The sequence below is a fragment of the Mesoplodon mirus genome, assembly GCF_964341445.2.
Source record: "Mesoplodon mirus genome assembly, contig: HAP1_SCAFFOLD_666, whole genome shotgun sequence".
Taxonomy (NCBI): domain Eukaryota; kingdom Metazoa; phylum Chordata; class Mammalia; order Artiodactyla; family Ziphiidae; genus Mesoplodon; species Mesoplodon mirus.
The window spans coordinates 267,413-294,494 of record NW_028295363.1 but is presented as its reverse complement, the minus strand read 5'-3'; the positions used below and the strand labels follow the sequence as shown (position 1 = coordinate 294,494).

The 27,082-nt window shown below is 43.5% G+C and overlaps 1 protein-coding gene across 1 annotated transcript; it reads right to left on the bottom strand.

Annotated features, from left to right (window-relative positions):
• Positions 1 to 1,369: 1,369 nt before the first annotated feature.
• LOC309797512 (uncharacterized protein) lies at positions 1,370 to 20,188 on the bottom strand (the record flags this gene model as incomplete). The annotated part of the gene is made up of 7 exons (XM_082646023.1): positions 20,121 to 20,188; positions 19,635 to 19,659; positions 15,025 to 15,090; positions 12,453 to 12,523; positions 11,967 to 11,991; positions 3,956 to 4,003; positions 1,370 to 1,444 (listed from the first exon to the last, which is right to left on the bottom strand). Exons 1-7 carry the CDS (start codon positions 20,177 to 20,179, stop codon positions 1,370 to 1,372), a joined length of 369 nt encoding a protein of 122 aa, XP_082502149.1. The 5' UTR covers positions 20,180 to 20,188.
• Between the last annotated feature and the right edge of the window lie 6,894 nt (positions 20,189 to 27,082).

Here is a 27,082-nt window from a genome sequence, read left to right as displayed (position 1 = left end):
GGAGGACTCATCGGGAGGCTCTAATAGGAAACAGTTAGAATGAGGGAAGTGGTAGAGAGATGTATCATAACCATTCAGAATGCTATGAGACGTACTAAGAGATGAGATTTCTTATTAAATGAAGTTGTAATTGACCCAGTAGTAGGGATGATGAAACCCAGTTTTGTTCACTAAGAATCCAGCCATGGAGCAAATAAACCCGTGCACCACAACTACTAAGCCTGTGCTCTAGAGCCTGAAAGTCACAACTACTGAGCCCACGTGCCACAACTATTGAAGCCCATGCACCTAGAGCCCGTGGTCTGGAACAACAGTAGACACCGAAATGAGAAGCCCGCGCAGTGCAACGAAGTCCCAACACAGCCAAAAGAAAAAAAAATAATAATCCAGTAAACATTTGCCTGGGTTGTGATAGGATTTGTTTTCCTGGTTAAATGAGGCTCAATTGGTATAAAATCAATGCAGACCCTGAAAGTGTACAGTTTATTTACTTTTATATCCATACCCATTCATGATGCACTGTTGATGGGAATATATTTTAGAAAGTTGGCACCAGTAACAGTGATGTTTAGGGGAACATGAATCAAGGGAAAGACAACACAAAATGTTCACATACACACACAGAATCATCCCACTCATTTCACATACAGACACACCCAGTCTCATGCACACAAACCTACACCACCTAACCGTAATACAGACTCTTCCTGGGACTATAGTAATTGGTCACATTACCTGTAAATCACTTTCTGTCACCAGGGCCCCTACTCTCATTCCCAGCACAAATTTGGAATCAGTTTGCCCTCTACACTAAAACCAGCAAGAATGTCCCACTTTCTCATCTTCAAAGTTCTTCCTCCCCAAGTGACTGATTCCAGAATACATACTGTTTACACGTTCTGTGAAGGCCACCTGTAATTACAGAAGAGAAAACACTATGAGGATAAGATCACAGAGATGCTCAGGTCTTTTGTTCATTTGCTGACAGTAGAAAACCTCATAAGAAACAGTGGTCCAGGGAACCCAGCAAGGGTTATCAGAGCAAACCTACTCAGGCTGAAAGGCAAGAACTTTGCTGGGAGGATGGAACTTCCAAGTCCATTTACGTTGGAAATTACAGAATTCTTTGCCTAGAGGAAAAATCGCTGCAGGAGAGAGAGCTCCATACTCTACAGGCTGTAATGGATGCTATCAATTTTAATGTCCTGAGGAATCAGGAACCAAGGGTTGGTAATAGACTCTCACTCCACATTCTCCCAACCAAGGTAATTGTATGTATCTGGAAGGAATACCCTCAAATATTCATAACTTAAATCTATTGAAAGAGAAATAAAGCAATATTTCTATCTCAGACCAGAAAAAATCCAGCTTACCTTGATGATCCACGGAGGCTTTTCTTCTGTCCTATCACGGTGCAGGTCAACCGCCACATCCTCAGGGAGAGCTGGAGGGACACAGAGTAACTGTCAGGACACTGGTGCTGCGGCTCAGTAATTACTCAGGGGCTTTCTTCTCGATGAGGACATGGGGTGGTGTGTATGGATGTGGGAGGTTAGTAAGTGTTGGCTGAGCTGGTGTTGGGCCATCCTCTTTGGGGGATGAAGGAAGGCAAAGGACAAGAGGAAGGAAATGAAAACAGAGCTTTGGCTTTCTAGCTAAGGGGAGCCTAATCAGAAGGGAAGGGTCGATCTAAAAAATGGTAAACACTAAATTGCATGCTCTGTGTCAATGACACAGACCCATGACCCATGCTTTGAGCTTCTGCTAAATTGCCACTGTCTCTTGATTCTTCACAGATCACTCTTTACCCAGCATCCACAATTCCAGCTACTGCATTTATCATGTCTTCTGTTGTATAATATTTTATACTTGATTAACAGCAACCTCTATTAAAGGACTGAATTCAGTCCTATACAAAATATGCTATATTTATTCACTAATCACTTGTCTTAAAGAAAATCAAATACACAAGATTTGACAAAACTGAAATCCTACCATTTAGATACAGCCACTATCAACCGTATCATATTTTTCTCCCAGTCTTTGTTTTCTATACAATGTATGTATGCCCACTGAGTCAGGGGCTGTCCATACTCTAGGGAGCTGTTCCATAAGTGGGACACTTCGTTATGAAGAGGGAGCCTGAACTGAGCACAGCCTGTCTCTAACCCAGCTGTGCAGGAGAAGTGTACAGGCTAACAGTCAGGGTCCACTTTGAGTCCTTGGGTGTGGGCTACAGGAATTGACCAATGCTATGGCTTATGGTAATGTTATCCAATACAATAAAATAGCTCCTTGATTCTTATTTGCTTTTGGCCTTGTTTAAGCAATGACACCAGCACTGACAGATATGACCTGTACTGTATACATGGGGTCTCACACCTCTCAGAATCTGGGAGCTTACCAGAATTCAGGTCTTGAGGTGAATTTCACATTAATGACTGTGCCAAAGTCAACTGATAAGCCCACCCATAGCTGCCCTGGATTCTGTGATCATTAAGGCCACCTGATGGGCAAGGTCTGGACCTTTGGAGATGCTAGGACTTCCAGCCAAGGATACGAATGCAGGGACTCCCTTGCTCCATGACTGAGGATCCCTTGGCTGAGTGGTAAGTGCAGGTCAGGGATCCGGAGCATCCATATTGGGACCCACACCTGTGTTCTCAGTTTGGCTTTTCCACATAGGAGGTCAAGAGCTTAGAACATTTATCTCTGCACCATCTCTCTGAGGAAAAGGAATATTAACCAAATCTGGGCAACAGCTGTGTTGAGGGAAGAACATGCAACCAAATTCACAAAACAAGTAAGGATCCTGTGCCTGAGCTAACCTTAGGTACTTCAAAACAACTCTATAAGTCTCTTAGCCCCTTAGAGCGGATGAAAGCAATATTGGAGTTAAAAGTAACTTGTCCCAATTCCCTTAGTCTGGAATACTGAAACAAAATTCTACAGCAGAGGAAGCCTCCTAAACACACAGCTCCTGCCAGGGTTTACCCCAGCCTTGGAAGAACTGTGAAGGATAAGCCCAAGGCAGGCCTGAGGAAAGGTCAGAGTGTAGGCAGGACTGGGGTGTGGGGAGCAAGGGCAGGGCTGTCTGGGAGAAGCAGTGGGTTGTTAGAAGAGCAGTGACCCTGGGTCCTGTGCCATGAGTCTCTGTCCTGGGCCTGGTAAATCCCAGGAGACCAGGTCAGCAGGGCTGTGAAAGCAAGTGTGTGAAATAGCAGAGCAGACCCTTCACACAGCCCCCTAGAATTCCTGCCGGCCATGAAGGTTCTTTAGGGGCAGCTGGACGTGGAACCCTCTCAAATGGAAGCATGTCAGCACACCAGCCTTGGGGAAGTGCAGAGGCTGAGAAGAGCTCAAGGAGACTGAGCACATGCAGTGATCCCAGAGCACGTGTTCTGTGACTCATCCATCTCTGGGACTGTCTTTACAAGAGGAACAAACAGTGAGGACAAAACATGAGGTGAAGCCACAAGTCCTGAAAGTGCAGAGGGAGACAGTTCAGTTCTCATCCACCACCTCACCCTTTCTAGAAGAACTTGGTCTCAAGTTTCAAGGGCCCATGAGAGTTTTGACCCACAGGTTCTGTGCATCATAGGTCAATATGCAAAAGAAAACAAACTCTCCTGTGCACAATACCCTAGATGAGCTAACCAGAAAACAAACTTCCATATTAGGCAGTGACAAGCACAAGAAAGAGCAGCTCATGTGCAAAAGATCAGTTTTGATGAGCAAATCAAGAAAAGGTGATTATAGAGCACAGTCCTCTCTAAGGACACAATTGCTTTCTATTGTATCATTAAAATATGAAAAAAACAAGTCAGAACTCCACACATATTTTATTCTTCCTTCTGATTTCATATCCAACTTGCTCAGTCTCCAAAGCAGGAGATGTAACCCTAAAGTTCCAGGAACCCTCTGCCATTAGATCCTACCTAAGTGTTGTTCCTACCTGTATCCTTTTCCTTATCACGGCCACAAATTCTATCCAGAGTCGATTCTGTAGAAACACGAATATGAATTTACAAGTCTTATGGATACATTTAAAATGTGACTAATGTGACTGAGTAATTGGATATTTTATTTTGTTTTATTTTAATACACTAAGATAATCATTGATTGAATTAAATAAATTATAACAGGCACATCTAGCTAGTGGCTACAACATTGTAATACACATCCCTCTCTCTCTCTCTCTCTCCCTCCATATATATATATATATATACATGTATGTATATATATCTACCGATTCAAGATGGTTGTTTGCTGATGGTTTACCAAAGAAAAAACTTGTGCCCCGTGAAGGTACTTAGCCCAAGGGGTAAGAGGGATGTGTCCCTCTGCTGGTTTCCCTGGTAACCGATGAGCCCATCTGCTGTCAATCCCCCCTTTAACTGGTAGCCTGCCTATTCCGCCCAGAGTGAAGAATGCTGCTACTGCTGCTGCTGCGTTCTGCCTGCCATCGCCTATCTACAGTGGGATGTCTCTCCAGGACCACTTTGCTTCTGACGTGAAAGATCTCCCATCTATTAAACCATGAATGTCTCTGTCCCTGACTCCGGGCTCTTTCCTTAGCCCTGAGGCTGAGCAAGTACAGGGCTTGCAGGCGTGAGAGGTGCAGCCCAACACCTTCTGCAGGGCAGTTTGCTGGCCAGATTTGATGATTCCTTTGTAGGTGTTTCCTAGGCTCATGCACACTTGCCAGGCACTCATGAGACCTTGGGGACACTGAAACAGTAGTGTCAACACCCAGATCCTAGAAGAATTCCCGACAGGTGTTCCACTTGAGGGGAGAGGTAATGAGCATGGCCCAGTGCACCTGTGCTAGACATAATCGGCGAGCAGGTGCAGAAGGGAGGGAGGGACATTCACTCACTTCATGAGCCCATCCTTCTCACCACTGCCTCTGAAAAATCCAGGGAAGGAAGGGACAAAATGCCTTTAGAAGGTAAATGATCTGTACACTGAAAACTACAAACCACTGCTGAAAGAATTTAACAAGGAACAAATAATTGAAATGACATATCATATTCATACACTGGAGACTTATTATTGTTGACATTTCTACACTACGCAAAGGTAAGTATAAATTCATTGTAATACCTATCAAAATCCCAATGTCATTTTCAAAGAAATAGATAAAAAAAAAATCCTAAAATATATATGGAAACACTAAGGACTCCAAACAGACAACACAATCCTGAGAACAAAGACCATGGATGGAGGCTTCTCACTTCCTATCTTCAAAACAGATTCCAAAGCCACAGGAATCAAAACTGTATGGTACTGACATAGAAACAGATACATACGCCTAAAGACCAGAATAAATAAATCCCAAGAAAACTCATAGATACATGGCCATATGAAAATCACCAAGCTTCTAAGACAACAAATAGGGAAAGTATAGTTTTTTCAACAGTCAATAGGATGAAAATATAACTTACAGAAAGATTACAAACATATATCAGAAAAGGAGCTAATGTCCAAAACATCTAAGAAAAACAATACAACTCAAAAGCAAACTAAGTTAAAAATTAAAAAGGGTAAATAAATGGGTTAAGAAATGTGCAAAGGGCCTCCCTGGTGGCGCAGTGGTTGGGAGTCCGCCTGCCGATGCAGGGGATGCGGGTTCGTGCCCCGGTCTGGGAGGGTCCCATGTGCCGCGGAGCGGCTGGGCCCGTGGGCCATGGCCGCTGGGCCTGCGCGTCCGGAGCCTGTGCTCCGCAACGGGAGAGGCCACAGCAGTGAGAGGCCCACATACCGCAAAACGAAAAAAAAAAAAAAAAAAAAAAAAAAGAAATGTGCAAAGACGTAAATATGATATTTCCTGAAAAAGACATACAAATGAGTAACAAATATAGGAAAAGGTTCTCAACCTCACTAATCATCAGGGCAATGCAAATGAACACCGCACACCTATTAGGCTGTGTATTATAAAGAAAAAAATTAACAGTTTAAGGCCAAGATGTGGGGAATTGGAAACTTTGTAAACAGCTGGTGGTAATGTAAAATGGTGCAGCTATTATGAATAAGAGTATGGGGGTTCCTTATAAAATTATAAACAGAAATATCATATGATTCAGCAATCACAGTACTGGGTTTATATCCAAAGGAAATTAAATCAGTATCACAATGAGATGAACTTAGGTTCATTGTAGCATTCTCCACAATAGCCTAGATATGCAACCAACTTCACAAAACAAGTAAGTGTCCTGTGCCTGAGCTAACCTTAGGTACTTCAAAACAACTCCGTAAGTCTCTTAGCCCCTTAGAGAGGATGAAAGCAATATTAGAGTTAAAAGTAACTTGAACCAATTCCCTTAGTCTGGAATACTGAAACAAAAGTTCTACAGCAGGGGAAGCCTCCAAAACACACAGCACCTGCCAGGGTTTACACCAGCCTTGGAAGAACTGGGAAGGATAAGACCAAGGAAGGCCTGAGGAAAGGTCAGAGGGTAGGCTGGACTGGAGTGTGGGGAGCAGGGGCAGGGCTGTCCGGATGGAGCAGTGGGTTGTAAGAAGACCAGTGACCCTGGGTCCTGCCGCCCTGAGTCTCTGTCCTGGGCCTGGTGAATTCCAGGAGACCAGGTTAGCAGGGCTGTGAGAGCCAGTGTGTGAAGCGAGCCCAGCAGCCCCTTCACACAGTCCTCTACAATTCCTGCCGGCCATGAAGGGTCTTTAGGGGCAGTTGGACGTGGAGCCCTCTCAATTGGAAGCAACTCAGCACATCAGGCTTGGGAGGCGCTGAGGCTGAAATGAGGAGACTGAGCACATGCAGTGACCCCAAAGCATGTGTTCTGTGAATCATCCACCTCTGGGAACGCGCTTTCCATGAGGAATAAACAGTGAGGACAAAAGTAAGGTGAAGCTACAAGTCCTGAAAGAGTAGAGGGAGAGAGTGCAAGTCTCATCCACCACCTGAGACTCACTATAAGAACGTGTTCTCCAGTGTCAAGTGACTATGACAGTTTTGTTCCCACTAGGATATGGCCATCATACATGAATGTAAAACTGAAACCAAAATCCTGGTTCAAAATACCCTCCAGGTACGAAACAGAAACGAACCTTTCATTTTTGGCAGTGAAAAAGCAATGAAAGAGTAGTCTTGTGAGAAAGAAAATTTCTGAATGGCAAAGCAAGAAAAGATGACTATAAGCACAGTACAGTCAAAGGACATGGACACAATAACTCTATTATATCATTAAAATTTGGAAAGAACAAATCAGAATTCTACACATATTTCCTTCTTCTTCCTGATTTCATATTCACCTTCCTTCGTTTCTAAAGAACCGGGTGGAACCAAAGTGTTCTAGGAATTGTCTCCCTTTAGATCATACCAGAGAGTTGTTCCCTACGTGAATCGTCATCAGCATCACTGCTATGTATGCTCTCCATCATGCATTGTGTACAAACACAACCATGAGCATTAAGTTATTATACAAGTTGACCCACCCATTTCTCCTACTTGACTTGCAGGCTCACACAGCATCACCCTGGTCTTCCCTCCAGGTTCTCAGACCTCCCCTGTGCTCTGTGCAGACAGAGTCCTTCAATAAGATATTGATCACAGTTGAAAATTTCAAATGAGGGAGAGATGCTGAGAAAATCACCTTTCAACCCCTTACTTCTATAAACCCATTTATAGCTTTCACCGTCAACCTTACCAACCTGAAATTCCAGATGTTACAGACACAGTTGAAACATGGCTAGTGTGACCAAGTAATTGTGTGTTTTTTGCGCTTTTTAATAGAAAGATTTAATTACTGTTTGAACTAAATTAATTATAAATAGACACATTTGGTTAGTGGCTACCACACTGGAAAGCTCAGCTCTAAGAAATCCAAAGATGAGAAAGAGGCAACCAGCCACCGTTCCCTGGCTGTTCCTTACTGCAGAAAATTTGATGGCCTGATCTGATCATTCGTATGTAGGTATATCTTGGGCTCTTGGACCCACACCAGGCATTGCGAGAGTCCTTGTGGACACTGAAATAGTACAGTCAACACTCAGATCCAAGAGGAATTCCCAGCAAGGGGCCCACTTGTAGACAGAGGTGAAGGGCATGGCCCAGTACACCTGTATTAGACATAATCAGAGAGTAGGTGCATTGGGGAGGGATGGATTTCACTCTCTGCATGAGTCCATCCTTCTCACCCCTGACTCTAGAAGACCTGAGGAAGGCAGTGGAAAAGGCCCCGTAGGAGGTGAAAATTTGTATACTGAAAACTACAGGACATTGCGGAAAGAAATTAAAGAAGAGACAAGTAATTGGAATGACATAACATGTTCATAGACTGGATTATTAAATACTGTTGGCATTTCTATACGACATAAAGTGATGTACACATATATCACAACAACCTATAAAATTCCATGTCATTATTATTGAGGTGGACACAATTCTAAAATACATACAGAACCACACCCCCAAGTAGATAAAACAATCTTGAGAGCAAAGAGCAATGATGGAGATGGAAACTTCCTGAACTCAAAACACATAACAATGCCACAGTAGTCAAAACAGTCTGCTAGTGGCATCAAGACAGTGAGATAGACCAATGAAATATAATAGAGAGACCCCAAATAAATGCACATATATATGGCCAACTGATCTTGGCCAAGGTTCTAAGATTACCAAGTGAAGAAAGGATAGTCTCTTCAACAATCAACAGAATGAAAAGGCAACTTATAAGATGGGAGGAAATATGTGTAAACCTGGTATCTGAATAAGGGACCAATATCCAGAATATATAAGAAACTACTACAAGTCAATTTCAGAAAAACAGCGGGCAAATAACTGAGTTTCAAAATGGGTAAAAAGCTTCACTAGACATTACTCCATAAAGACATACAAGTGGTCAATCTACATATGAAAATTTGCTCAACATCGCTATGCATCAGGGAAATGGAAATCAAGCCACACGGAGATATCACTCACACCTGTTACGATGTGTATTATAAAAAGACAAATAGGGCTTCCCTGGTGGCACAGTGGTTGAGAGTTCTCCTGCCGAGGCAGGGGACACGTGTTTGTGCCCCGGTCTGGGAGGATCCCACATGCCGCTGAGCAGCTGGGCCCATGAACCATGGACGCAGATCCTGTGTATTTGGAGCCTGTGCTCTGCAATGGGAGAGCCCACAACAAGGACAGACCCAGGTACTGCAAAAAAAAAAGAAAAAAAAAACAGAAAGAAAGAAAATTAATGGATGCTGGCAAAGATGTGAAGAAGTGGAACTTCTGTACCCTGTTTTGTACCCTGTAGTAATGGAAAATAGTGTAGCCATTATGGAAAACAGAATGGAGGTCCCCCAAAAATTATTAAGAGAACTCTCATAAAATCCAGCAATCACTCATTTAGGTTTATATACAAAGGAGATAAAACAAGAATGTCCAAGAGATATCTACAATCTGATGTCCATTGCAGCATTATACACAATACACAACATAGGAAAACTGCCTAGTGTCCATGGGAAGATGAATTAATAAAGAAAATGTGGTGTATACATACAGTGGAATGTCATTCAGTCTTTGAAAAAGAAGGAAATCCTGCCATTTGCAGCAACACGAAAGAACTTGGAGGACATTTGTAAGAGTGAAATAAGCCAGTCACAGAAGTTCAAAAACTGAAAGGAAGCTCCGAGAAGCAGAGTAGAAGGGTGGTTCCAAGAGCTGGCAGGAGGTTGACATGGGAAGTCTCTGTTCAATAGTTAGAATGTGTTATTTCAAAATGGAAAAGTTCTAGACACATGCTGTACAACAAGGTGCATGTAGTCAACAGGACTGCCTGGACATTTAAAAACTTGTTAAGACGTTGGATTTCATCGTATGTGTACTTTTACAACAATAAAATACACATATGTAAAATAAATACAAAGTGGAAAAAGGGGGAAAAAGAAGAAAAATAAGGAAAGGGAGTCAACAGAGGGAAAGAAGAAAGCAGGAAGGGTCTCGAATGTACACAGGTATCAGGAGATAATGGGAGAGAAGCTCCTCTCCCCAGGCTTTAAAGAAGACATCTCTCCAGAGTTCACTCCAGCAAGAGGGGGATGTCCTTTCTCTTCCCCATTCAAGCAGAAGTGCCAATAGCATCCTAAGTGTGGCCCAGGCTGTGCTCAGGTGTACACTTTTCCTTGATGTCTAAACCAGCCACCCCTGACTCCCCATGGCTCAGGTGCCCTTCCTGTATCTCCTTCCACTTCTCTAAAGCATTTCCCTCTTCACGTCCAGCCCGAGGCGGCAATCCTGTCCTCACACGTGGGGTCCACTGGGCGGGTCTCTGAGTTCTTAAGAGCCTCCCTGTGAGTAGCAGGCACTGAATCGCACACCAGGGTTCCCCTCAGCACCATCAGGAAACTACGACCTAGGGATTGAGGATTTCTAGAACAACTTTACTCATAGACAGTCTCTTGGGTAAACAAGTGACATTTTACAGTCAAGCATTTTCAGTTTTTTCTTTGGTGGGGAAAATATTGACACATATACGGCAAACATATTCTATTAAAGTATGTATTTCTCAAAGGACTCACTATCGAAAAAAAATTTTTAAGTATAAGTTTCCATGTTTTAATTGACTTTACTCCCAGACTTGTTTGCTTGCAAAGGCCTTCAGAAAATATCAAGAATCTATCTACGTCATCTGTCAGTTTGCACAGCAACATGAGTGGAGATGCTCTTGTCACACTGCTTGGTTTCTCTGTCCCACCTTGTAAAGCACAACCTCCTGTCCACCCTCCTGGGAAGGGAGCCAGTGCCCACCCTGAGCTCAATCCCTGGGGTAGATCTCTTGGTTCTGTCTTCACTGTATGCAGTGTTTCTTGCCAACACAGAGAAACAGGGTCGGCACAAGTGATGGAAGACAGACTTTCTACAGGCGAAGGACATTTTGTTTCCTTAGCACAGAATCCGATAGTGAATATTAGCCTCAAAGGAGAAAGGTGGAGTGAATTTCCTCCATCTACTTCTGGAGGCTCCTTCTTTCTCGGACGCCTCCAGAACTGGGTGTGACACGTGGGTACAAGCATGGGCTCCCTGCAAAAAGAAGGAGGCATGCCTAGCACAATGAGCTTCAGTTAAGGGGGGAGGACTCATCCCGAGGCTCTAATAGGAAACAGTTAGAAAGAGGGAAGTGGCAGAGAGATATATCATAAACATTCAGAATGCTATGAGACGTACTAAGAGATGAGATTTCTTATTAAATGAAGTTGTAATTGACCCAGTAGTAGGGATGATGAAACCCAGTTTTGTTCATTAAGAATCCAGCCATGGAGTAACTAAACCCGTGCACCACAACGACTAAGCCTGTGCTCTAGACCCCGAAAGTAACAACTAGTGAGCCCACGTGCCACAACTATTGAAGCCCATGCACCTAGAGCCCGTGGTCTGGAACAACAGTAGCCACCGAAATGCGAAGCCCGCACAGTGCAACGAAGACCCAACACAGCCAAAAGAAAAAAAAAAAGAATCATGTAAACATTTGCCTGTGTTGTATAGGATATGTTTTCCAGGTTAAATGAGGCTCAATTGGTATAAAATCAAAGCACACCCTGAAAGTGTACAGTTTATTTACTTTTATATCCACACCCATTCATGATGCAGTGTTGATGGGAATATTTTTTAGAAAGTTGGCACCAGTAACAGTGATGTTTACGGGATCATAAATCAAGCGAAACACAACACAAAATGGTCACAAACACACACAGAATCATACCACTCATTTCACATACAGACACACCCAGTCTCATGCACACAAACCTACACCACCTAACCGTAATACAGCTTCTTCCTGGGACTATAGTAATTGGTCACATTACTTGTAAATCACTTTCTATCATCAGGGCCCCTACTCTCATTCCCAGCACAAATTTGGAATGAGTTTGCCCTCTACACTGAAACCAGCAAGAATGTCCCACTTTCTCATCTTCAAAGTTCTTCCTCCCTAAGTGACTGATTCCAGAATACATACCGTTTTCACGTTCTGTGAAGGCCACCTGCAATTACAGAAGAGAAAACACTATGAGGATAAGATCACAGTGATGCTCAGGTCTTTTGTTCATTTGCTGACAGTAGAAAACCTGATAAGAAACAGTGGTCCAGGGAACCTAGCAAGGGTTATCAGAGCAAACCTACTCAGGCTGAAAGGCAGGAACTTTGCTGGGAGGATGGGACTTCCAAGTCCATTTAGGTTGGAAATTACAGAATTCTTTGCCTAGAGGAAAAATCGCTGCAGGAGAGAGAGCTCCATTCTCTGCAGGCTGTAATGGATGCTGTCAATTTTAATGTCCTGTGGAATCAGGCACCAAGGGTTGGTAATAGACTCTCACTCCACATTCTCCCAACCAAGGGAATTGTATGTATCTGGAAGGAATACCCTCAAATATTCATAACTTAAATCTATTGAAAGAGAAATAAAGCAATATTTCGATCTCAGACCAGAAAAAATCCAGCTTACCTTGATGATCCACGGAGGCTTTTCTTCTGTCCTATCATGGTGCACGTCAACCACCACATCCTCAGGGAGAGCTGGAGGGACACAGAGTAACTGTCAGGACACTGGTGATGGTGGTCAGCAATTACTCAGGGTCTTTCTTCTCGATGAGGACATGGGGTGGTGTGTATGGATGTGGGAGGTTAGTAAGTGTGGGCTGAGCTGGTGTTGGGCCATCCTCTTTGGGGGAAGAAGGAAGGCAAAGGACAAGAGGAAGGAAATGAAAACAGAGCTTTGGCTTTCTAGCTAAGGGGAGCCTAATCAGAAGGGAAGGGTCGATCTAAACAATGGTAAACACTAAAATGCATGCTCTGTTTCAATGACACAGACCCATGACCCATCCTGCCTCTTTTGAGCTTCTGCTAAATTGCCACTGTCTCTTGATTTTTCCCAGATCACTCTTTCCCCAGCATCCACAATGCCAGCTACTGCATTTATCATGTCTTCTGTTGTATGATATTTTATACTTGATTAACAGCAACCTCCATTAAAGGACTGAATTCAATCCTAGACAAAATATGCTATATTTATTCACTAATCACTTGTCTTAAAGAACATCAAATACACAAGATTTGACAAAACTGAAATCCTACCCTTTAGATACAGCCACTATCAATCGTATCATATTTTTCTCCCAGTCTTTGTTTTCTATACAAGGTATGTATGCCCACTGAATCAGGGGCTGTCCATACTCTAGGGAGCTGTTCCATAAGTGGGACACTTTGTTATGAAGAGGGAGCCCGGACTGAGCACAGCCTGTCTCTAACCCAGCTGTGCAGGAGAAGTGTACAGGCTAACAGTCAGGTTCCAATTTGAGTCCTTGGGTGTGGGCTACAGGAATTGACCAATGCTATGGCTTATGGTAATGTTATACAATACAATAAATAGCTCCCTGATTCTTATCTGCTTTTGGCCTTGTTTAAGCAATGACACCAGCACTGACAGATATGACCTGTATTGTATACATGGGGTCTCACACCACTCAGAATCTGTAGCTGACCAGGAGAATACAGGTCTTGAGGTGAATTTCACATTAATGACTGTGCCAAAGTCAACTGATAAGCCCACCCATAGCTGCCCTGGATTGTGTTACCACTAAGGCCACCTGATCGGCAAGGTCTGGACCTTTGGAGATGCTAGGACTTCCCGCTAAGGATATGGAGGCAGGAACTCCCTTGCTCCATGACTGAGGATCGCTTGGCTGAGTGGTAAGTGTAGGTCAGGGATCCAGAGCACCCACATTGGGACCCACACCTGTGTTCTCAGTATGGCTTTTCCACTTAGGAGGTCAAGAGCTTAGAACATTTATCTCTGCAACACCTCCTTCTGAGGAAAAGGAATATTAACCAAATCTGGGCAACAGCTGAGTTGATGGAAGAACATGCAACCAACTTCACAAAACAATTAAGGGTCCTGTACCTGAGCTAACCTTAGGTACTTCAAAACAACTCCGTAAGTCTCTTAGCCCGTTAGAGCAGATGAAAGCAATATTAGAGTTAAAAGTAACTTGTCCCAATTCCCTTATTCTGGAATACTGAAACAAAATTCTACAGCAGAGGAAGCCTCATAAACACACAGCACCTGCCAGGGTTTACCCCAGCCTTGGAAGAACTGGGAAGGATAAGACCAAGGCAGGCCTCAGTATAGGTCAGAGGGTAGATAGGACTGGGGTGTGGGGAGCAAGGGCAGGGCTGTCTGGAATGAGCAGTGGGTTGTTAGAAGAGCAGTGACCATGGGTCCTGTTGCCCTGAGTCTCTGTCCTGGGCCTTGTCAACCCCAGGGGACCAAGTCAGAGGGGCTGTGAAAGCAAGTGTGTGAAGAAGCCCAGCAGCCCCTTTACACAGTCCTCTAGAATTTCTGCCGCCCGTGGAAGATGTCTAGGGCAGCGGGACGTGGAACCCTCTCAAATGGAAGCATGTCACCACATCAGCCTTGGGAGGTGCTGAGGCTGAAATGAGGAGACTGAGCACATGCAGTGATTCCAAAGCACGTTTTCTGTGACTCATCCACCTCTGGGAGCACGCTTTCCATGAGGAATAAACATTGAGGACAAATGTAAGATGAAGCTACAAGTCCTGAAAGTGTAGAGGGAGAGAGTTCAAGTCTCATCCTCCACCTGACACTCACTATAAGAACTTGTTCTCCAGTGACAAGTGACTATGAGAGTTTTGTTCCCACTAGGATATGGCCATCATACGTGAATGTAAAAAGGAAACCAAAATCCCTGGTGCAAAATACCCTCCAGGTACCAAACAGAAACGAAGCTTTCATCTTTGGCAGTGAAAAAGCAATGAAAGAGGAGTCTTGTGAGAAAGAAAATTTCTGAATGGCAAAGAAAGGAAAGATGACTATAAGCACAGTACAGTCAAAGGACATGGACACAATAACTCTATTATATCATTAAAATTTGGAAAGAACAAATCAGAATTCTACACTTATTTCCTTCTTCTTCCTGATTTCATATTCACCTTCCTTCGTTTCTAAAGAACCGCGTGGAACCCAAGTGTTCTAGGAATTGTCTCCCTTTAGATCCTACCTGAGAGTTGTTCCCTAAGTGAATTATCATCAGCATCACAGCTATGTATGCTCTCCACGATGCATTCTGTACAAACACAACCATAAGAATAAAGTTATTATACAAGTTGACCAACCCATTTCTCCTACTCGACCTGGTGGCTCACACAGCATCTCCATGGTCTTCCCTCCAGTTTCTCAGACCTCCCCTGTGCTCTGTGCAGACAGAGTCCTTCAATATGATATTGATCATAGTTGAAAATTTCAATTGAGGGAGAGATGCTGAGAAAATCACCTTTCGACCCCTCACTTCTATTGACCAATTAAAACTTTCACCGTCAACCTTACCAACCTGAAATTCCAGAAGTTACAGACACACTTCAAACATGGCTAGTGTGACCAAGCAATTGTGTGGTCTTTGTAATTTTTAATAGAATGAGTTGATTATTGTTTAAACTAAATTAATTATAAATAGACACATTTGGTTAGTGGCTACCACACTGGGAAGCTCAGCTCTAAGAAATCCAAAGATGAGAAAGAGCCAACCAGCCACCCCTCCCCTGGTTGTTCTTTACTGCAGAAAATTTGATGGCCTGATCTGATCATTCGTATGTAGGTTTATCTTGGGCTTTTGGAGCCACGCCAGGCATTGGGAGATTCCTTGTGGACACTGAAATAGTACAGTCAACACTCAGATCCAAGAGGAATTCCCAGCAAGGGGCCGACTTGTAGACAGAGGTGAAGGGCATGGCCAAGTACACCTTTATTAGACATAATCAGAGAGAAGTTGCAGAGGGGAGGGAGGGATTTCACTCTCTCCATGAGTAAATCCTTCTCACCACTAACTCGAAGACCTGAGGAAGGCAGGTGAAAAGGCCCCGTAGGAGCTGAAACTTTGTATACTGAAAACTACAGGATACTGGGAAAGAAATTATAGAAGAGACAAGTAATTGGAATGACATACCATGTTCATAGACTGGAGTATTAAATACTGTTGGCATTTCTATACTACAGAAAGTGATGTACACATATATCGCAACAACAAATAAAATTCCATGTCATTATTATTGAGGTGGACACAATTCAAAAATACATACAGAACCACACCCCCAAGTAGATAAAACAATCTTGAGAGCAAAGAGCAATGATGGAGATTAACACTTCCTGAACTCAAAACACATAACAATGCCACAGTAGTCAAAACAGTCTGCTACTGGCATCAAGACAGTGAGATAGACCAATGAAATATAATAGAGAGACTCCAAATAAATGCACATATATATGGCCAACTGATCTGTGCCAAGGTTCTAAGATTACCAAGTGAAGAGAGGATAGTCTTTTCAACAATCAACAGAATGAAAAGGCAACTTATAGGATGGGAGGAAATATGTGTAAACCTTGTTCTGAATAAGGGACCAATATCCAGAATATATAAGAAACTACTACAAGTCAATTTCAGAAAAACAGCGGGCAAATAACTGAGTTTCAAAATGGGTAAAAAGCTTCACTTGACATTTCTCCATAAAGATATAGAAGTGGTCAATCTACATATGAAAATTTTCTCAACATCGCTAAGCATCAGGGAAATGGAAATCAAGCCACAAGGAGATATCACTCACACGTTAGGATGTGTATTATAAAAAGACAATTAGGTCTTCCCTGGTGGCACAGTGGTTGAGAGTCCGCCTGCTGATGCAGGGGACACATGTTCGTGCCCAGGTCTGGGAGGATCCCACATGCCGCTGAGCAGCGGGGCCCATGAGCCATGGCCGCTGAGCATGTGCGTTTGGAGCCTTTGCTCCGCAACGGGAGAGCCCACAACAAAGAGAGGCCCATGTACTGCAAGAAAAAAAAAAAAAAAAAAAGAAAGAAAATTAATGGATGCTGGCCAAGATGTGAAGAAGTGGAACTTCTGTACCCTGTTTTGTACCCTGTAGTAATGTAAAATGGTGTAGCCATTATGGAAAACAGACTGGAGGTCCCCCAAAAATTATTAAGAGAACTCTCATAAAATCCAGCAATCACTCATTTAGGTTTATATACAAAGGAGATAAAACAAGAATGTCCAAGAGATATCTACAATCTCATGTCCATTGCAGCATTATACACAATACACAACATAGGAAAACTGCCTAGTGTCCATGGGAAGATGAATTAATAAAGAAAATGTGGTGTATACATACAGTGGAATGTCATTCAGTCTTTGAAAAGAAGGAAATCCTGCCATTTGCAGCAACACGAAAGAACTTGGAGGACATTTGTAAGAGTGAAATAAGCCAGTCACAGAAGGTTAAAAACTGAAAGAAAACTCCGAGAAGCAGAGAGTAGAAGGGTGGTTCAAAGAGCTGGCAGGAGATTGACATGGGAAGTCTCTGTTCCATGGTTAGAATGTGTTATTTGCAAAATGGAAAAGTTCTAGACACATGCTGTACAACAAGGTGCATGTAGTCAACAGGACTGCCTGGACATTTCAAAACATGTTAAGACGTTGGATTTCATCGTATGTGTACTTTTACAACAATAAAATACACATATGTAAAATAAATACAAAGTGGAAAAAGGGGGAAAAAGAAGAAAAATAAGGAAAGGGAGTCAACAGAGGGAAAGAAAAAAGCAGGAAGAGTCTCGAATGTACACAGGTATCAGGAGATAATGGGAGAGAAGCTCCTCTCCCCAGGCTTTAAAGAAGACATCTCTCCAGAGTTCACTCCAGCAAGAGGGGGATGTCCTTCCTCTTCCCCATTCAACCAGAAGTGCCAATAGCATCCTAAGTGTGGCCCAGGCTGTGCTCAGGTGTACACTTTTCCTTGATCTCTAAACCAACAACCCCTGACTCCCCATGGCTCAGGTGCCCTTCCTGTATCTCCTTCCACTTCTCTAAAGCATTTCTCTCTTCAAGTCCAGCCCGAGGCTCCAATCCTGTCCTTACACGTGGTGTCCATTGGGCGGGTCTCTGAGTTCTTAAGAGCCTCCCTGTGAGTAGCAGGCACTGAATCGCACACAACTGTTCCCCTCAGCACCATCAGCAAACTACGACTTAGGGATTGAGGATTTCTAGAACAACTTTACTCATACACAGTCTCTTGGGTAAACAAGTGACATTTTACAATCGAGCATTTTCAATTTTTTCTTTGGTGGGGAAAATATTGACACATATAAGGCAATCATATTCTATTAAAGTATGTATTTCTCAAAGGACTCACTATCGAAAAAAAATTTTTAAGTATAACTTTCCATGTTTTAATTGACTTTACTCCCAGACTTGTTTGCTTTCAAAAGCCTTCAGAAAATACCAAGAACATACTTCATCTGGCAGTATGCACAGCAAGATGAGTGGAGATGCTCTTGTCACACTGCTTGGTTTCTCTGTCCCACCATGCAAAGCACAAACTTCTGTCTGCCCTCCTGGAGAGGGAGCCAGTGCCCACCCTGAGCTCAATCCCTGGGGTAGATCTCTTGGTTCTGTCTTCACTGTATGCAGTGTTTCTTGCCTAGCACACAGAAACAGGGCCGGCACAAGTGATGGAAGACAAACTTTCCACAGGAGAAGGACATTTCGTTTCCTAAGAACAGAATCTGATAGTGAATATTAGCCTCAAAGGAGAAAAGTGGAGTGAATTTCCTCCATCTACTCCTGGAGGCTCCTTCTTTCTCGGACTTCTCCAGAACTGGGTGTGGCATGTGGGTACAAGCATGGGCTCCCTGCAAAAGAAAGGAGGCCTGCCTAGCACAAGGTGCTTCAGGTAAGGGGGGAGGACTCATCCCGAGGCTCTAATAGGAAACAGTTAGAATGAGGGAAGTGGCAGAGAGATGTATCATAACCATTCAGAATGCTATGAGACCTACTAAGGGATGAGATTTCTTATTAAATGAAGTTGTAATTGACCCAGTAATAGGGATGCTGAAACCCAGTTTTTTTCATTAAGAATCCAGCCATGGAGCAACTATGTCCGTGCAACACATGCACTAAGCCTGTGCCGTAGAGCCTGAAAGTCACAACTACTGAGAACATGTGCCACAACTATTGAAGCCCATGCACCTAGAGCTCGTGCACTGGAGCAAGAGAAGCCACCGAAATGAGAAGCCTGCGCACTGCAACAAAGAGCCAAAACAGCCAAAAAAAAAAAGAATCCAGTAAACATTTGCCTGGGTGGTGATAGGATTTGTTTTCCAGGTTAAATGAGGCTCAGTTGGTATAAAATCAATGCACACACTGAAAGTGTACAATATATGTACTTTTATATCCATACCCATTCATGATGCAGTGGTGATGGGAATATTTTCTAGAAAGTTGGCACCAGTAACAGTGATGTTTAGGGGAACATAAATCAAGGGAAACACAACACAAAAACTTCACATACAAACACAGAATCATACCACTCATTTCACATACAGACACACCCAGTCTCATGCATACAAACATACACCACCTAACCGTAATGCAGCTTCTTCCTGGGAGTATAGTAATTGATTCCATTACTTGTAAAACACTTTCTATCACCAGGACCCCTACTCTCATTCCCAGCACAAATTTGGAATCAGTTTGCCCTCTACACTAAAACCAGCAAGAATGTCCCACATTCTCATGTTCAAAGTTCTTCCTCCCCAAGTGACTGATTCCAGAATACATACCGTTTTCATGTTCTGTGAAGGCCACCTGCAATTACAGAAGAGAAAACACTATGAGGATAAGATCACAGTGATGCTGAGGTCTTTTGTTCATTTGCTGACAGTAGAAAACCTGATAAGAAACAGTGGTCCAGGGAACCCAGCAAGAGTTAACAGAGCAAACCTACTCAGGCTGAAAGGCAAGAACTTTGCTGGGAGGATGGAACTTCCAAGTCCATTTAGGTTGGAAATTACAGAATTCTTTGCCTAGAAGAAAAATCGCTGCAGGAGAGAGAGCTCCATACTCTACAGGCTGTAATGGATGCTGTCAATTGTAATGTCCTGTGGAATCGGGCTCCATGAGTTGGTAATAGACTCTCACTCCACATTCTCCCAACCAAGGGAATTGTATGTATCTGGAAGGAATACCCTCAAATATACATAACTTAAATCTATTGAAAGAGAAATAAAGCAATATTTCTATCTCAGACCAGAAAAAATCCAGCTTACCTTGATGATCCACGAAGGCTTTTCTTCTGTCCTATCACGGTGCAGGTCAACCGCCACATCCTCAGGGAGAGCTGGAAGGACACAGAGTAACTGTCAGGACACTGGTGCTGTGGCTCAGGAATTACTCAGGGGCTTTCTTCTCGATGAGGACATGGGGTGGTGTGTATGGATGTGGGAGGTTAGTAAGTGTGGGCTGAGCTGGTGTTGGGCCATCCTCTTTGGGGGATGAAGGAAGGCAAAGGAAAAGAGGAAGGAACTTAAAATAGAGCTTTGGCTTTCTAGCTAAGGGGAGCCTAATCAGAAGGGAAGGGTCGATCTAAAAAATGGTAAACATTAAAAGGCATGCTATGTTTCAATGACAGAGACCCATGACCCAAGCTTTGAGCTTCTGCTACATTGCCACTGTCTCTTGATTTTTCCCAGATCACTCTTTCCCCAGCATCCACAATGCCAGCGACTGCATTTATCATGTCTTCTGTTGTATGATAGTTTATACTTGATTAACAGCAACCTCCATTAAAGGACTGAATTCAATCCTAGACAAAATATGCTACATTTATTCACTAATCACTTGTCTTAAAGAAATTCAAATACACAAGATTTGACAAAACTGAAATCCTACCCTTTAGATACAGCCACTATCAATCGTATCATATTTTTCTCCCAGTCTTTGTTTTCTATACAATGTATGTATGCCCACTGAGTCAGGGGCTGTCCATACTCTAGGGAGCTGTTCCATAAGTGGGACACTTCGTTATGAAGAGGGAGCCCGGACTGAGCACAGCCTGTCTCTAACCCAGCTGTGCAGGAGAAGTGTATAGGCTAACAGTCAGGTTCCACTTTGAGTCCTTGGGTGTGGGCTACAGGAATTGACCAATGCTATGGCTTATGGTAATGTTATCCAATACAATAAAATAGCTCCCTGATTCTTATCTGCTTTTGGCCTTGTTTAAGCAATGACACCAGCACTGACAGATATGACCTGTACTGTATACGTGGGGTCTCACACCTCTCAGAATCTGTGAGCTGACCAGGAGAATGCAGGTCTTGAGGTGAATTTCACATTAATGACTGTGCCAAAGTCAACTGATAAGTCCACCCATAGCTGCCCTGGATTCTGTGATCACTAAGGCCACCTGATGGGCAAGGTCTGGACCTTTGGAGATGCTAGGACTTCCAGCCAAGGATACGGATGCAGGGACTCCCTTGCTTCATGACTGAGGGTCCCTTGGCTGAGTGGTAAATGCAGGTCAGCGATCCAGAGCATCCATATTGGGACCCACCCCTGGGTTCTCAGTTTGGCTTTTCCACTTAGGAAGTCAAGAGCTTAGAACATTTATCTCTGCACCATCTCATTCTGAGGAAAAGGAATATTAACCAAATCTGGGCAACAGCTGGGTTGAGGGAAGAACATGCAACCAACTTCACAAAACAAGTAAGGGTCTTGTGCCTGAGCTAACCTTAGGTACTTCAAAACAACTCCGTAAGTCTCTTAGCCCCTTAGAGAGGATGAAAGCAATATTAGAGTTAAAAGTAACTTGTCCCAATTCCCTTAATCTGGAATACTGAAAACAAAATTCTACAGCAGAGGAAGCCTCATAAACACACAGCACCTGCCAGGGTTTACCACAGCCTTGGAAGACCTGGGAAGGATAAGACCAAGGCAGGCCTGAGGAAAAGTCAGAGGGTAGGCAGGACTGGGGTGTGGGGAGCAAGGGCAGGCCTGTCTGGAAGGAGCAGTGGGTTGTAAGAAGAGCAGTGACCCTGGGTCCTGCTGCCCTGAGTCTCTGTCCTGGGCCTGGTAAATCCCAGGAGACCAGGTCAGCAGGGCTGTGAAAGCAAGGCTGTGAAGAAGCCCTTCAGCCCCTTCACACAGCCCTCTAGAATTCCTGCTGGCCATGAAGGGTCTTTAGGGCCAGCTGGACGTGGACCCCTCTCAAATGGAAGCATGTCAGCACATCAGCCTTGGGGATATGGAGAGGCTGAGATGAGCTCAAGGAGCTCATGCAGTGATCCCAGAGCACGTGTTCTGTGACTCATCCATCTCTGGGACTGTCCTTTACAAGAGGAACTAACAGTGAGCACCAAATATGAGGTGAAGCCACAAGGCCCGAAAGTGCAGGGGGAGACAGTTCACTTCTCATCTACCACCTCACCCTTTCTAGAAGAACTTGGTCTCAAGTTTCAAGGGCCCATGAGAGTTTTGACCCACAGGTTCTGTCCATCATAGGTCAATATGCAAAAGAAAACAAACTCTTCTGTGCACAATACCCTAGATGTGCTAACCAGAAAACAAACTTCCATATTAGGCAGTGACAAGCACAAGAAAGAGAAGCTCATGTGGAAAAGATCATTTTTGATGAGCAAATCAAGAAAAGGTGATTATAGAGCAGAGTCGCGTCTAAGGACACAATTTCTCTCTATTGTATCACCCAAATATGAAAAAAACAAGTCAGAACTCTACACATATTTTATTGTTCTTTCCGATTTCATATCCACCTTCCTCAGTCTCCAAAGCAGGAGATATAACCCTAAAGTTCCAGGAACCCTCTGCCATTAGATCCTACCTAAGTGTTGTTCCTACCTGTATCCTTTTCCTTATCACGGCCACAAATGCTATCCAGAGTCGATTCTGTAGAAACACGAATATGAATTTACAAGTCTTATGGATACATTTAAAATGTGACTAATGTGATGGACTAATCGGATATTTTATTTGTTTTATTTTAATACACTGAGTTAATCATTGATTGAATTAAATAAATTATAACAGGCACATCTAGCTAGTGGCTACCACACTATAATACACATCCCTCTCTCTCTCTCTCTCCATATATATATATATATATATATATATATATATATATATATATATATATATACCCATTCAAGATGGCTGTTTGCTGATGGTTTACCAAAGGAAAAACCTCTGCCCCGTAAAGGTATTTAGCCCAAGGGGTAAGAGGGATGCGTCCCTCTGCAGGTTTCCCTGGTAACCGATGAGCCCATCTGCTGTCAATTCCCCCTTTAACTGGTAGCCTGCCTATTCCGCCCAGAGTGAAGAATGCTGCTACTGCTGCTGCTGCGTTCTGCCTGCCATCGCCTATCTACAGTGGGATGTCTCTCCAGGACCACTTTGCTTAAGACGTGAAAGATCTCCCATCTATTAAACCATGAATGTCTCTGTCCCTGACTCCGGGCTCTATCCTTAGCCCTGAGGCTGAGCAAGTACAGGGCTTGCAGGCGTGAGAGGTGCAGCCCAACACCTTCTGCAGGGCAGTTTGCTGGCCAGATTTGATGATTCCTTTGTAGGTGTTTCCTAGGCTCATGCACACTTGCCAGGCACTCATGAGACCTTGGGGACACTGAAACAGTAATGTCAACTCCCAGATCCTAGAGGAATTCCCGACAGGTGTTCCACTTGAGGGGAGAGGTAATGAGCATGGCCCAGTGCACCTGTGCTAGACATAATCGGCGAGCAGGTGCAGAAGGGAGGGAGGGACATTCACTCATTTCATGAGGCCAGCCTTCTCACCACTGCCTCTGAAAAATCCAGGGAAGGAAGGGACAAAATGCCCTTAGAAGGTAAATGGCCTGTACACTGAAAACTGCAAACCACTGCTGAAATAATTTCACAAGGAATAAATAATTGAAATGACATATCATATTCATAGACTGGAGACTTATTATTGTTGACATTTCTACACTATGCAAAGGTAAGTATAAATTCATTATAATACATATCAAAATCCCAATGTCATTTTCAAAGAAACAGAAAAAAAAAAAGATCCTAAAATATATATGGAAACACTAAGGACTCCAAACAGAGAAAACAATCCTGAGAACAAAGAACATAGATGGAGGCTACTCACTTCCTGCCTTCAAAACACATTACAAAGCCACAGGAATCAAAACTGTATGGTATAGGGCTTCGCAAGTGGCGCAGTGGTTGAGAGTGTGCCTGCCAATGCAAGGGACACAAGTTCGTGCACCGGTCCGGGAAGATCCCGCGTGCCGCGGAGAGGCTGGGCCCGTGGGCCATGGCCGCTGGGCTTGTACGTCCGGAGCCTGTGCTCCGCAACAGGAGAGGCCACGGCAGTGAGAGGCCCGCGTACCGCCAAAAAAAAAAAAAAAAAAAACAAAAAAATTAACAGTTTAAGGCCAAGATGTGGGGAACTGGAAACTTTGTACACAGCTGGTGGTAATGTAAAATGGTGCAGCTCTTATGAAAAAGAATATGGGGGTTCCTTATAAAATTATAAACAGAAATATCATATGATTCAGCAATCACAGTTCTGGGAATATAGCCAAAGGAAATTAAATCAGTATCACAATGAGATGAACTTAGGTTCATTGCAGCATTCTCCACAATAGCCTAGATATGCAACCAACTTCACAAAACAAGTAAGTGTCCTGTGCCTGAGCTAACCTTAGGTACTTCAAAACAACTCCATAAGTCTCTTAGCCCCTTAGAGAGGATGAAAGCAATATTAGAGTTAAAAGTAACTTGAACCAATTCCCTTACTCTGGAATACTGAAAGAAAAGTTCTACAGCAGGGGAAGCCTCCTAAACACACAGCACCTGCCAGGGTTTACCCAAGCCTTGGAAGAACTGGGAAGGATAAGCCCAAGGAAGGCCTGAGGAAAGGTCCGAGTGTAGGCAGGACTGGAGTGTGGGGAGCAGGGTCATGGCTGTCCGGATGGAGCAGTGGGTTTTAAGAAGAGCAGTGACCCTGGGTCCTGCTGCCCTGAGTCTCTGTCCTGGGCCTCTTCAATTCCAGGAGACCAGGTTAGCAGGGCTATGAGAGCCAGTGTGTGAAGCGAGCCCAGCAGCCCATCACACAGTCCTCTAGAATTCCTGCTGGCCATGAAGCGTCTGTAGGGGCAGCTGGACGTGGAACCCTCTCAAATGGAAGCATGTCAGCACATCAGCCTTGGGAGGTGCTGAGGCTGAAATGAGGAGACTGAGCACATGCTGTGATCCCAAAGCATGTGTTCTGTGACTCATCCACCTCTGGGAGTGCAGTTTCCTTGAGGAATAAACAGTGAGGACAAAACTAAGGTGAAGCTACAAGTCCTGAAAGTGTAGAGGGAGAGAGTTCAAGTCTCATCCACCACCTGACACTCACTATAAGAACTTGTTCTCCAGTGTCAAGTGACTATGAGAGCTTTGTTCCCACTAGGATATGGCCATCATACGTGAATGTAAAAAGGAAACCAAAATCCCTGGTGCAAAATACCCTCCAGGTACCAAAGAGAAACGAAGCTTTCATCTTTGGCAGTGAATAAGCAATGAAAGAGTAGTCTTGTGAGAAAGAAAATTTCTGAATGGCAAAGCAAGAAAAGATGACTATAAGCACAGTACAGTCAAAGGACATGGACACCATAACTCTATTATATCATTAAAATTTGGAAAGAACAAATCAGAATTCTACACATATTTCCTTCTTCTTCCTGATTTCATATTCACCCTCCTTAGTTTCTAAAGAACCGGGTGGAACCCAAGTGTTCTAGGAATTGTCTCCCTTTAGATCCTACCTGAGAGTTGTTCGCTACGTGAATCGTCATCAGCATCACTGCTATGTATGCTCTCCACCATGCATTCTGTACAAACACAACCATGAGCATAAAGTTATTATACAAGTTGACCCACCCATTTCTCCTTCTCGACTTGCTGGCTCACACAGCATCCCCCTGGTCTTCCCTCCAGGTTCTCAGACCTCCCCTGTGCTCTGTGCAGACAGAGTCCTTCAATAAGATATTGATCACAGTTGAAAATTTCAAATGAGGGAGAGATGCTGAGAAAATCACCTTTCGACCCCTCACTTCTATAGACCCATTTATAGCTTTCACCATCAACCTTACCAACCTGAAATTCCAGATGTTACAGACACACTTGAAACATGGCTAGTGTGACCAAGCAATTGTGTGTCTTTTGCATTTTTTAATAGAATGAGTTAATTATTGTTTGAACTAAATTAATTATAAATAGACACATTTGGTTCGTGGCTACCACACTGGAAAGCTCAGCTGTAAGAAATCCAAAGATGAGAAAGAGGCAATCAGCCACCCCTCCCCTGGTTGTTCTTTACTGCAGAAAATTTGATGGCCTGATCTGATCATTCGTATGTAGGTATACCTTTGGCTCTTGAACCCATGCCAGACATTGGGAGAGTCCTTGTGGACACTGAAATAGTACAGTCAACACTCAGATACAAGAGAAATTCCCAACAAGGGGCCCACTTGTAGACAGAGGTGAAGGGCAGGGCCAAGTACACCTGTATTACACATAATCAGAGAGTAGGTGCAGAGGGGAGGGAGGGATTTCACTCTCTTCATGAGTCCATCCTTCACACCCCTGACTCTAGAAGACCTGAGGAAGGCAGTGGAAAAGGCCCCATCGAAGGTGAAAAATTTGTATACTGAAAAGTACAGGACATTGTGGAAAGAATTTAAAGAAGAGACAAGTAATTGGAATGACATACCATATTCATAGACTGCATTATTAAATACTGTTGGCATTTCTATACTACATAAAGTAATGTACACATATATCGCAACAACCCATATAATTCCATGACATTATTAAAGAAGTGGACAGAATCCTAAAATACATATGGAAACCCCACAAGTAGATAAAGCAATCTTGAGAGCAAAGAGCAATGATGGAGATTAACACTTCCTGAACTCAAAACACATAACAATGCCACAGTAGTCAAAACAGTCTGCTACTGTCATCAAGACAGTGAGATAGACCAATGAAATATAATAGAGAGACGCCAAATAAACACACATATATATGGCCAACTGATCTTGGCCAAGGTTCTAAGATTACCAAGTGAAGAAAGGATGGTCTCTTCAACAATCAACAGAATGAAAAGACAACCTATAGGATGGGAAGAAATAAGTGTAAACCTTGAATCTGAATAAGGGACCAATATCCAGAATATATAAGAAACTAC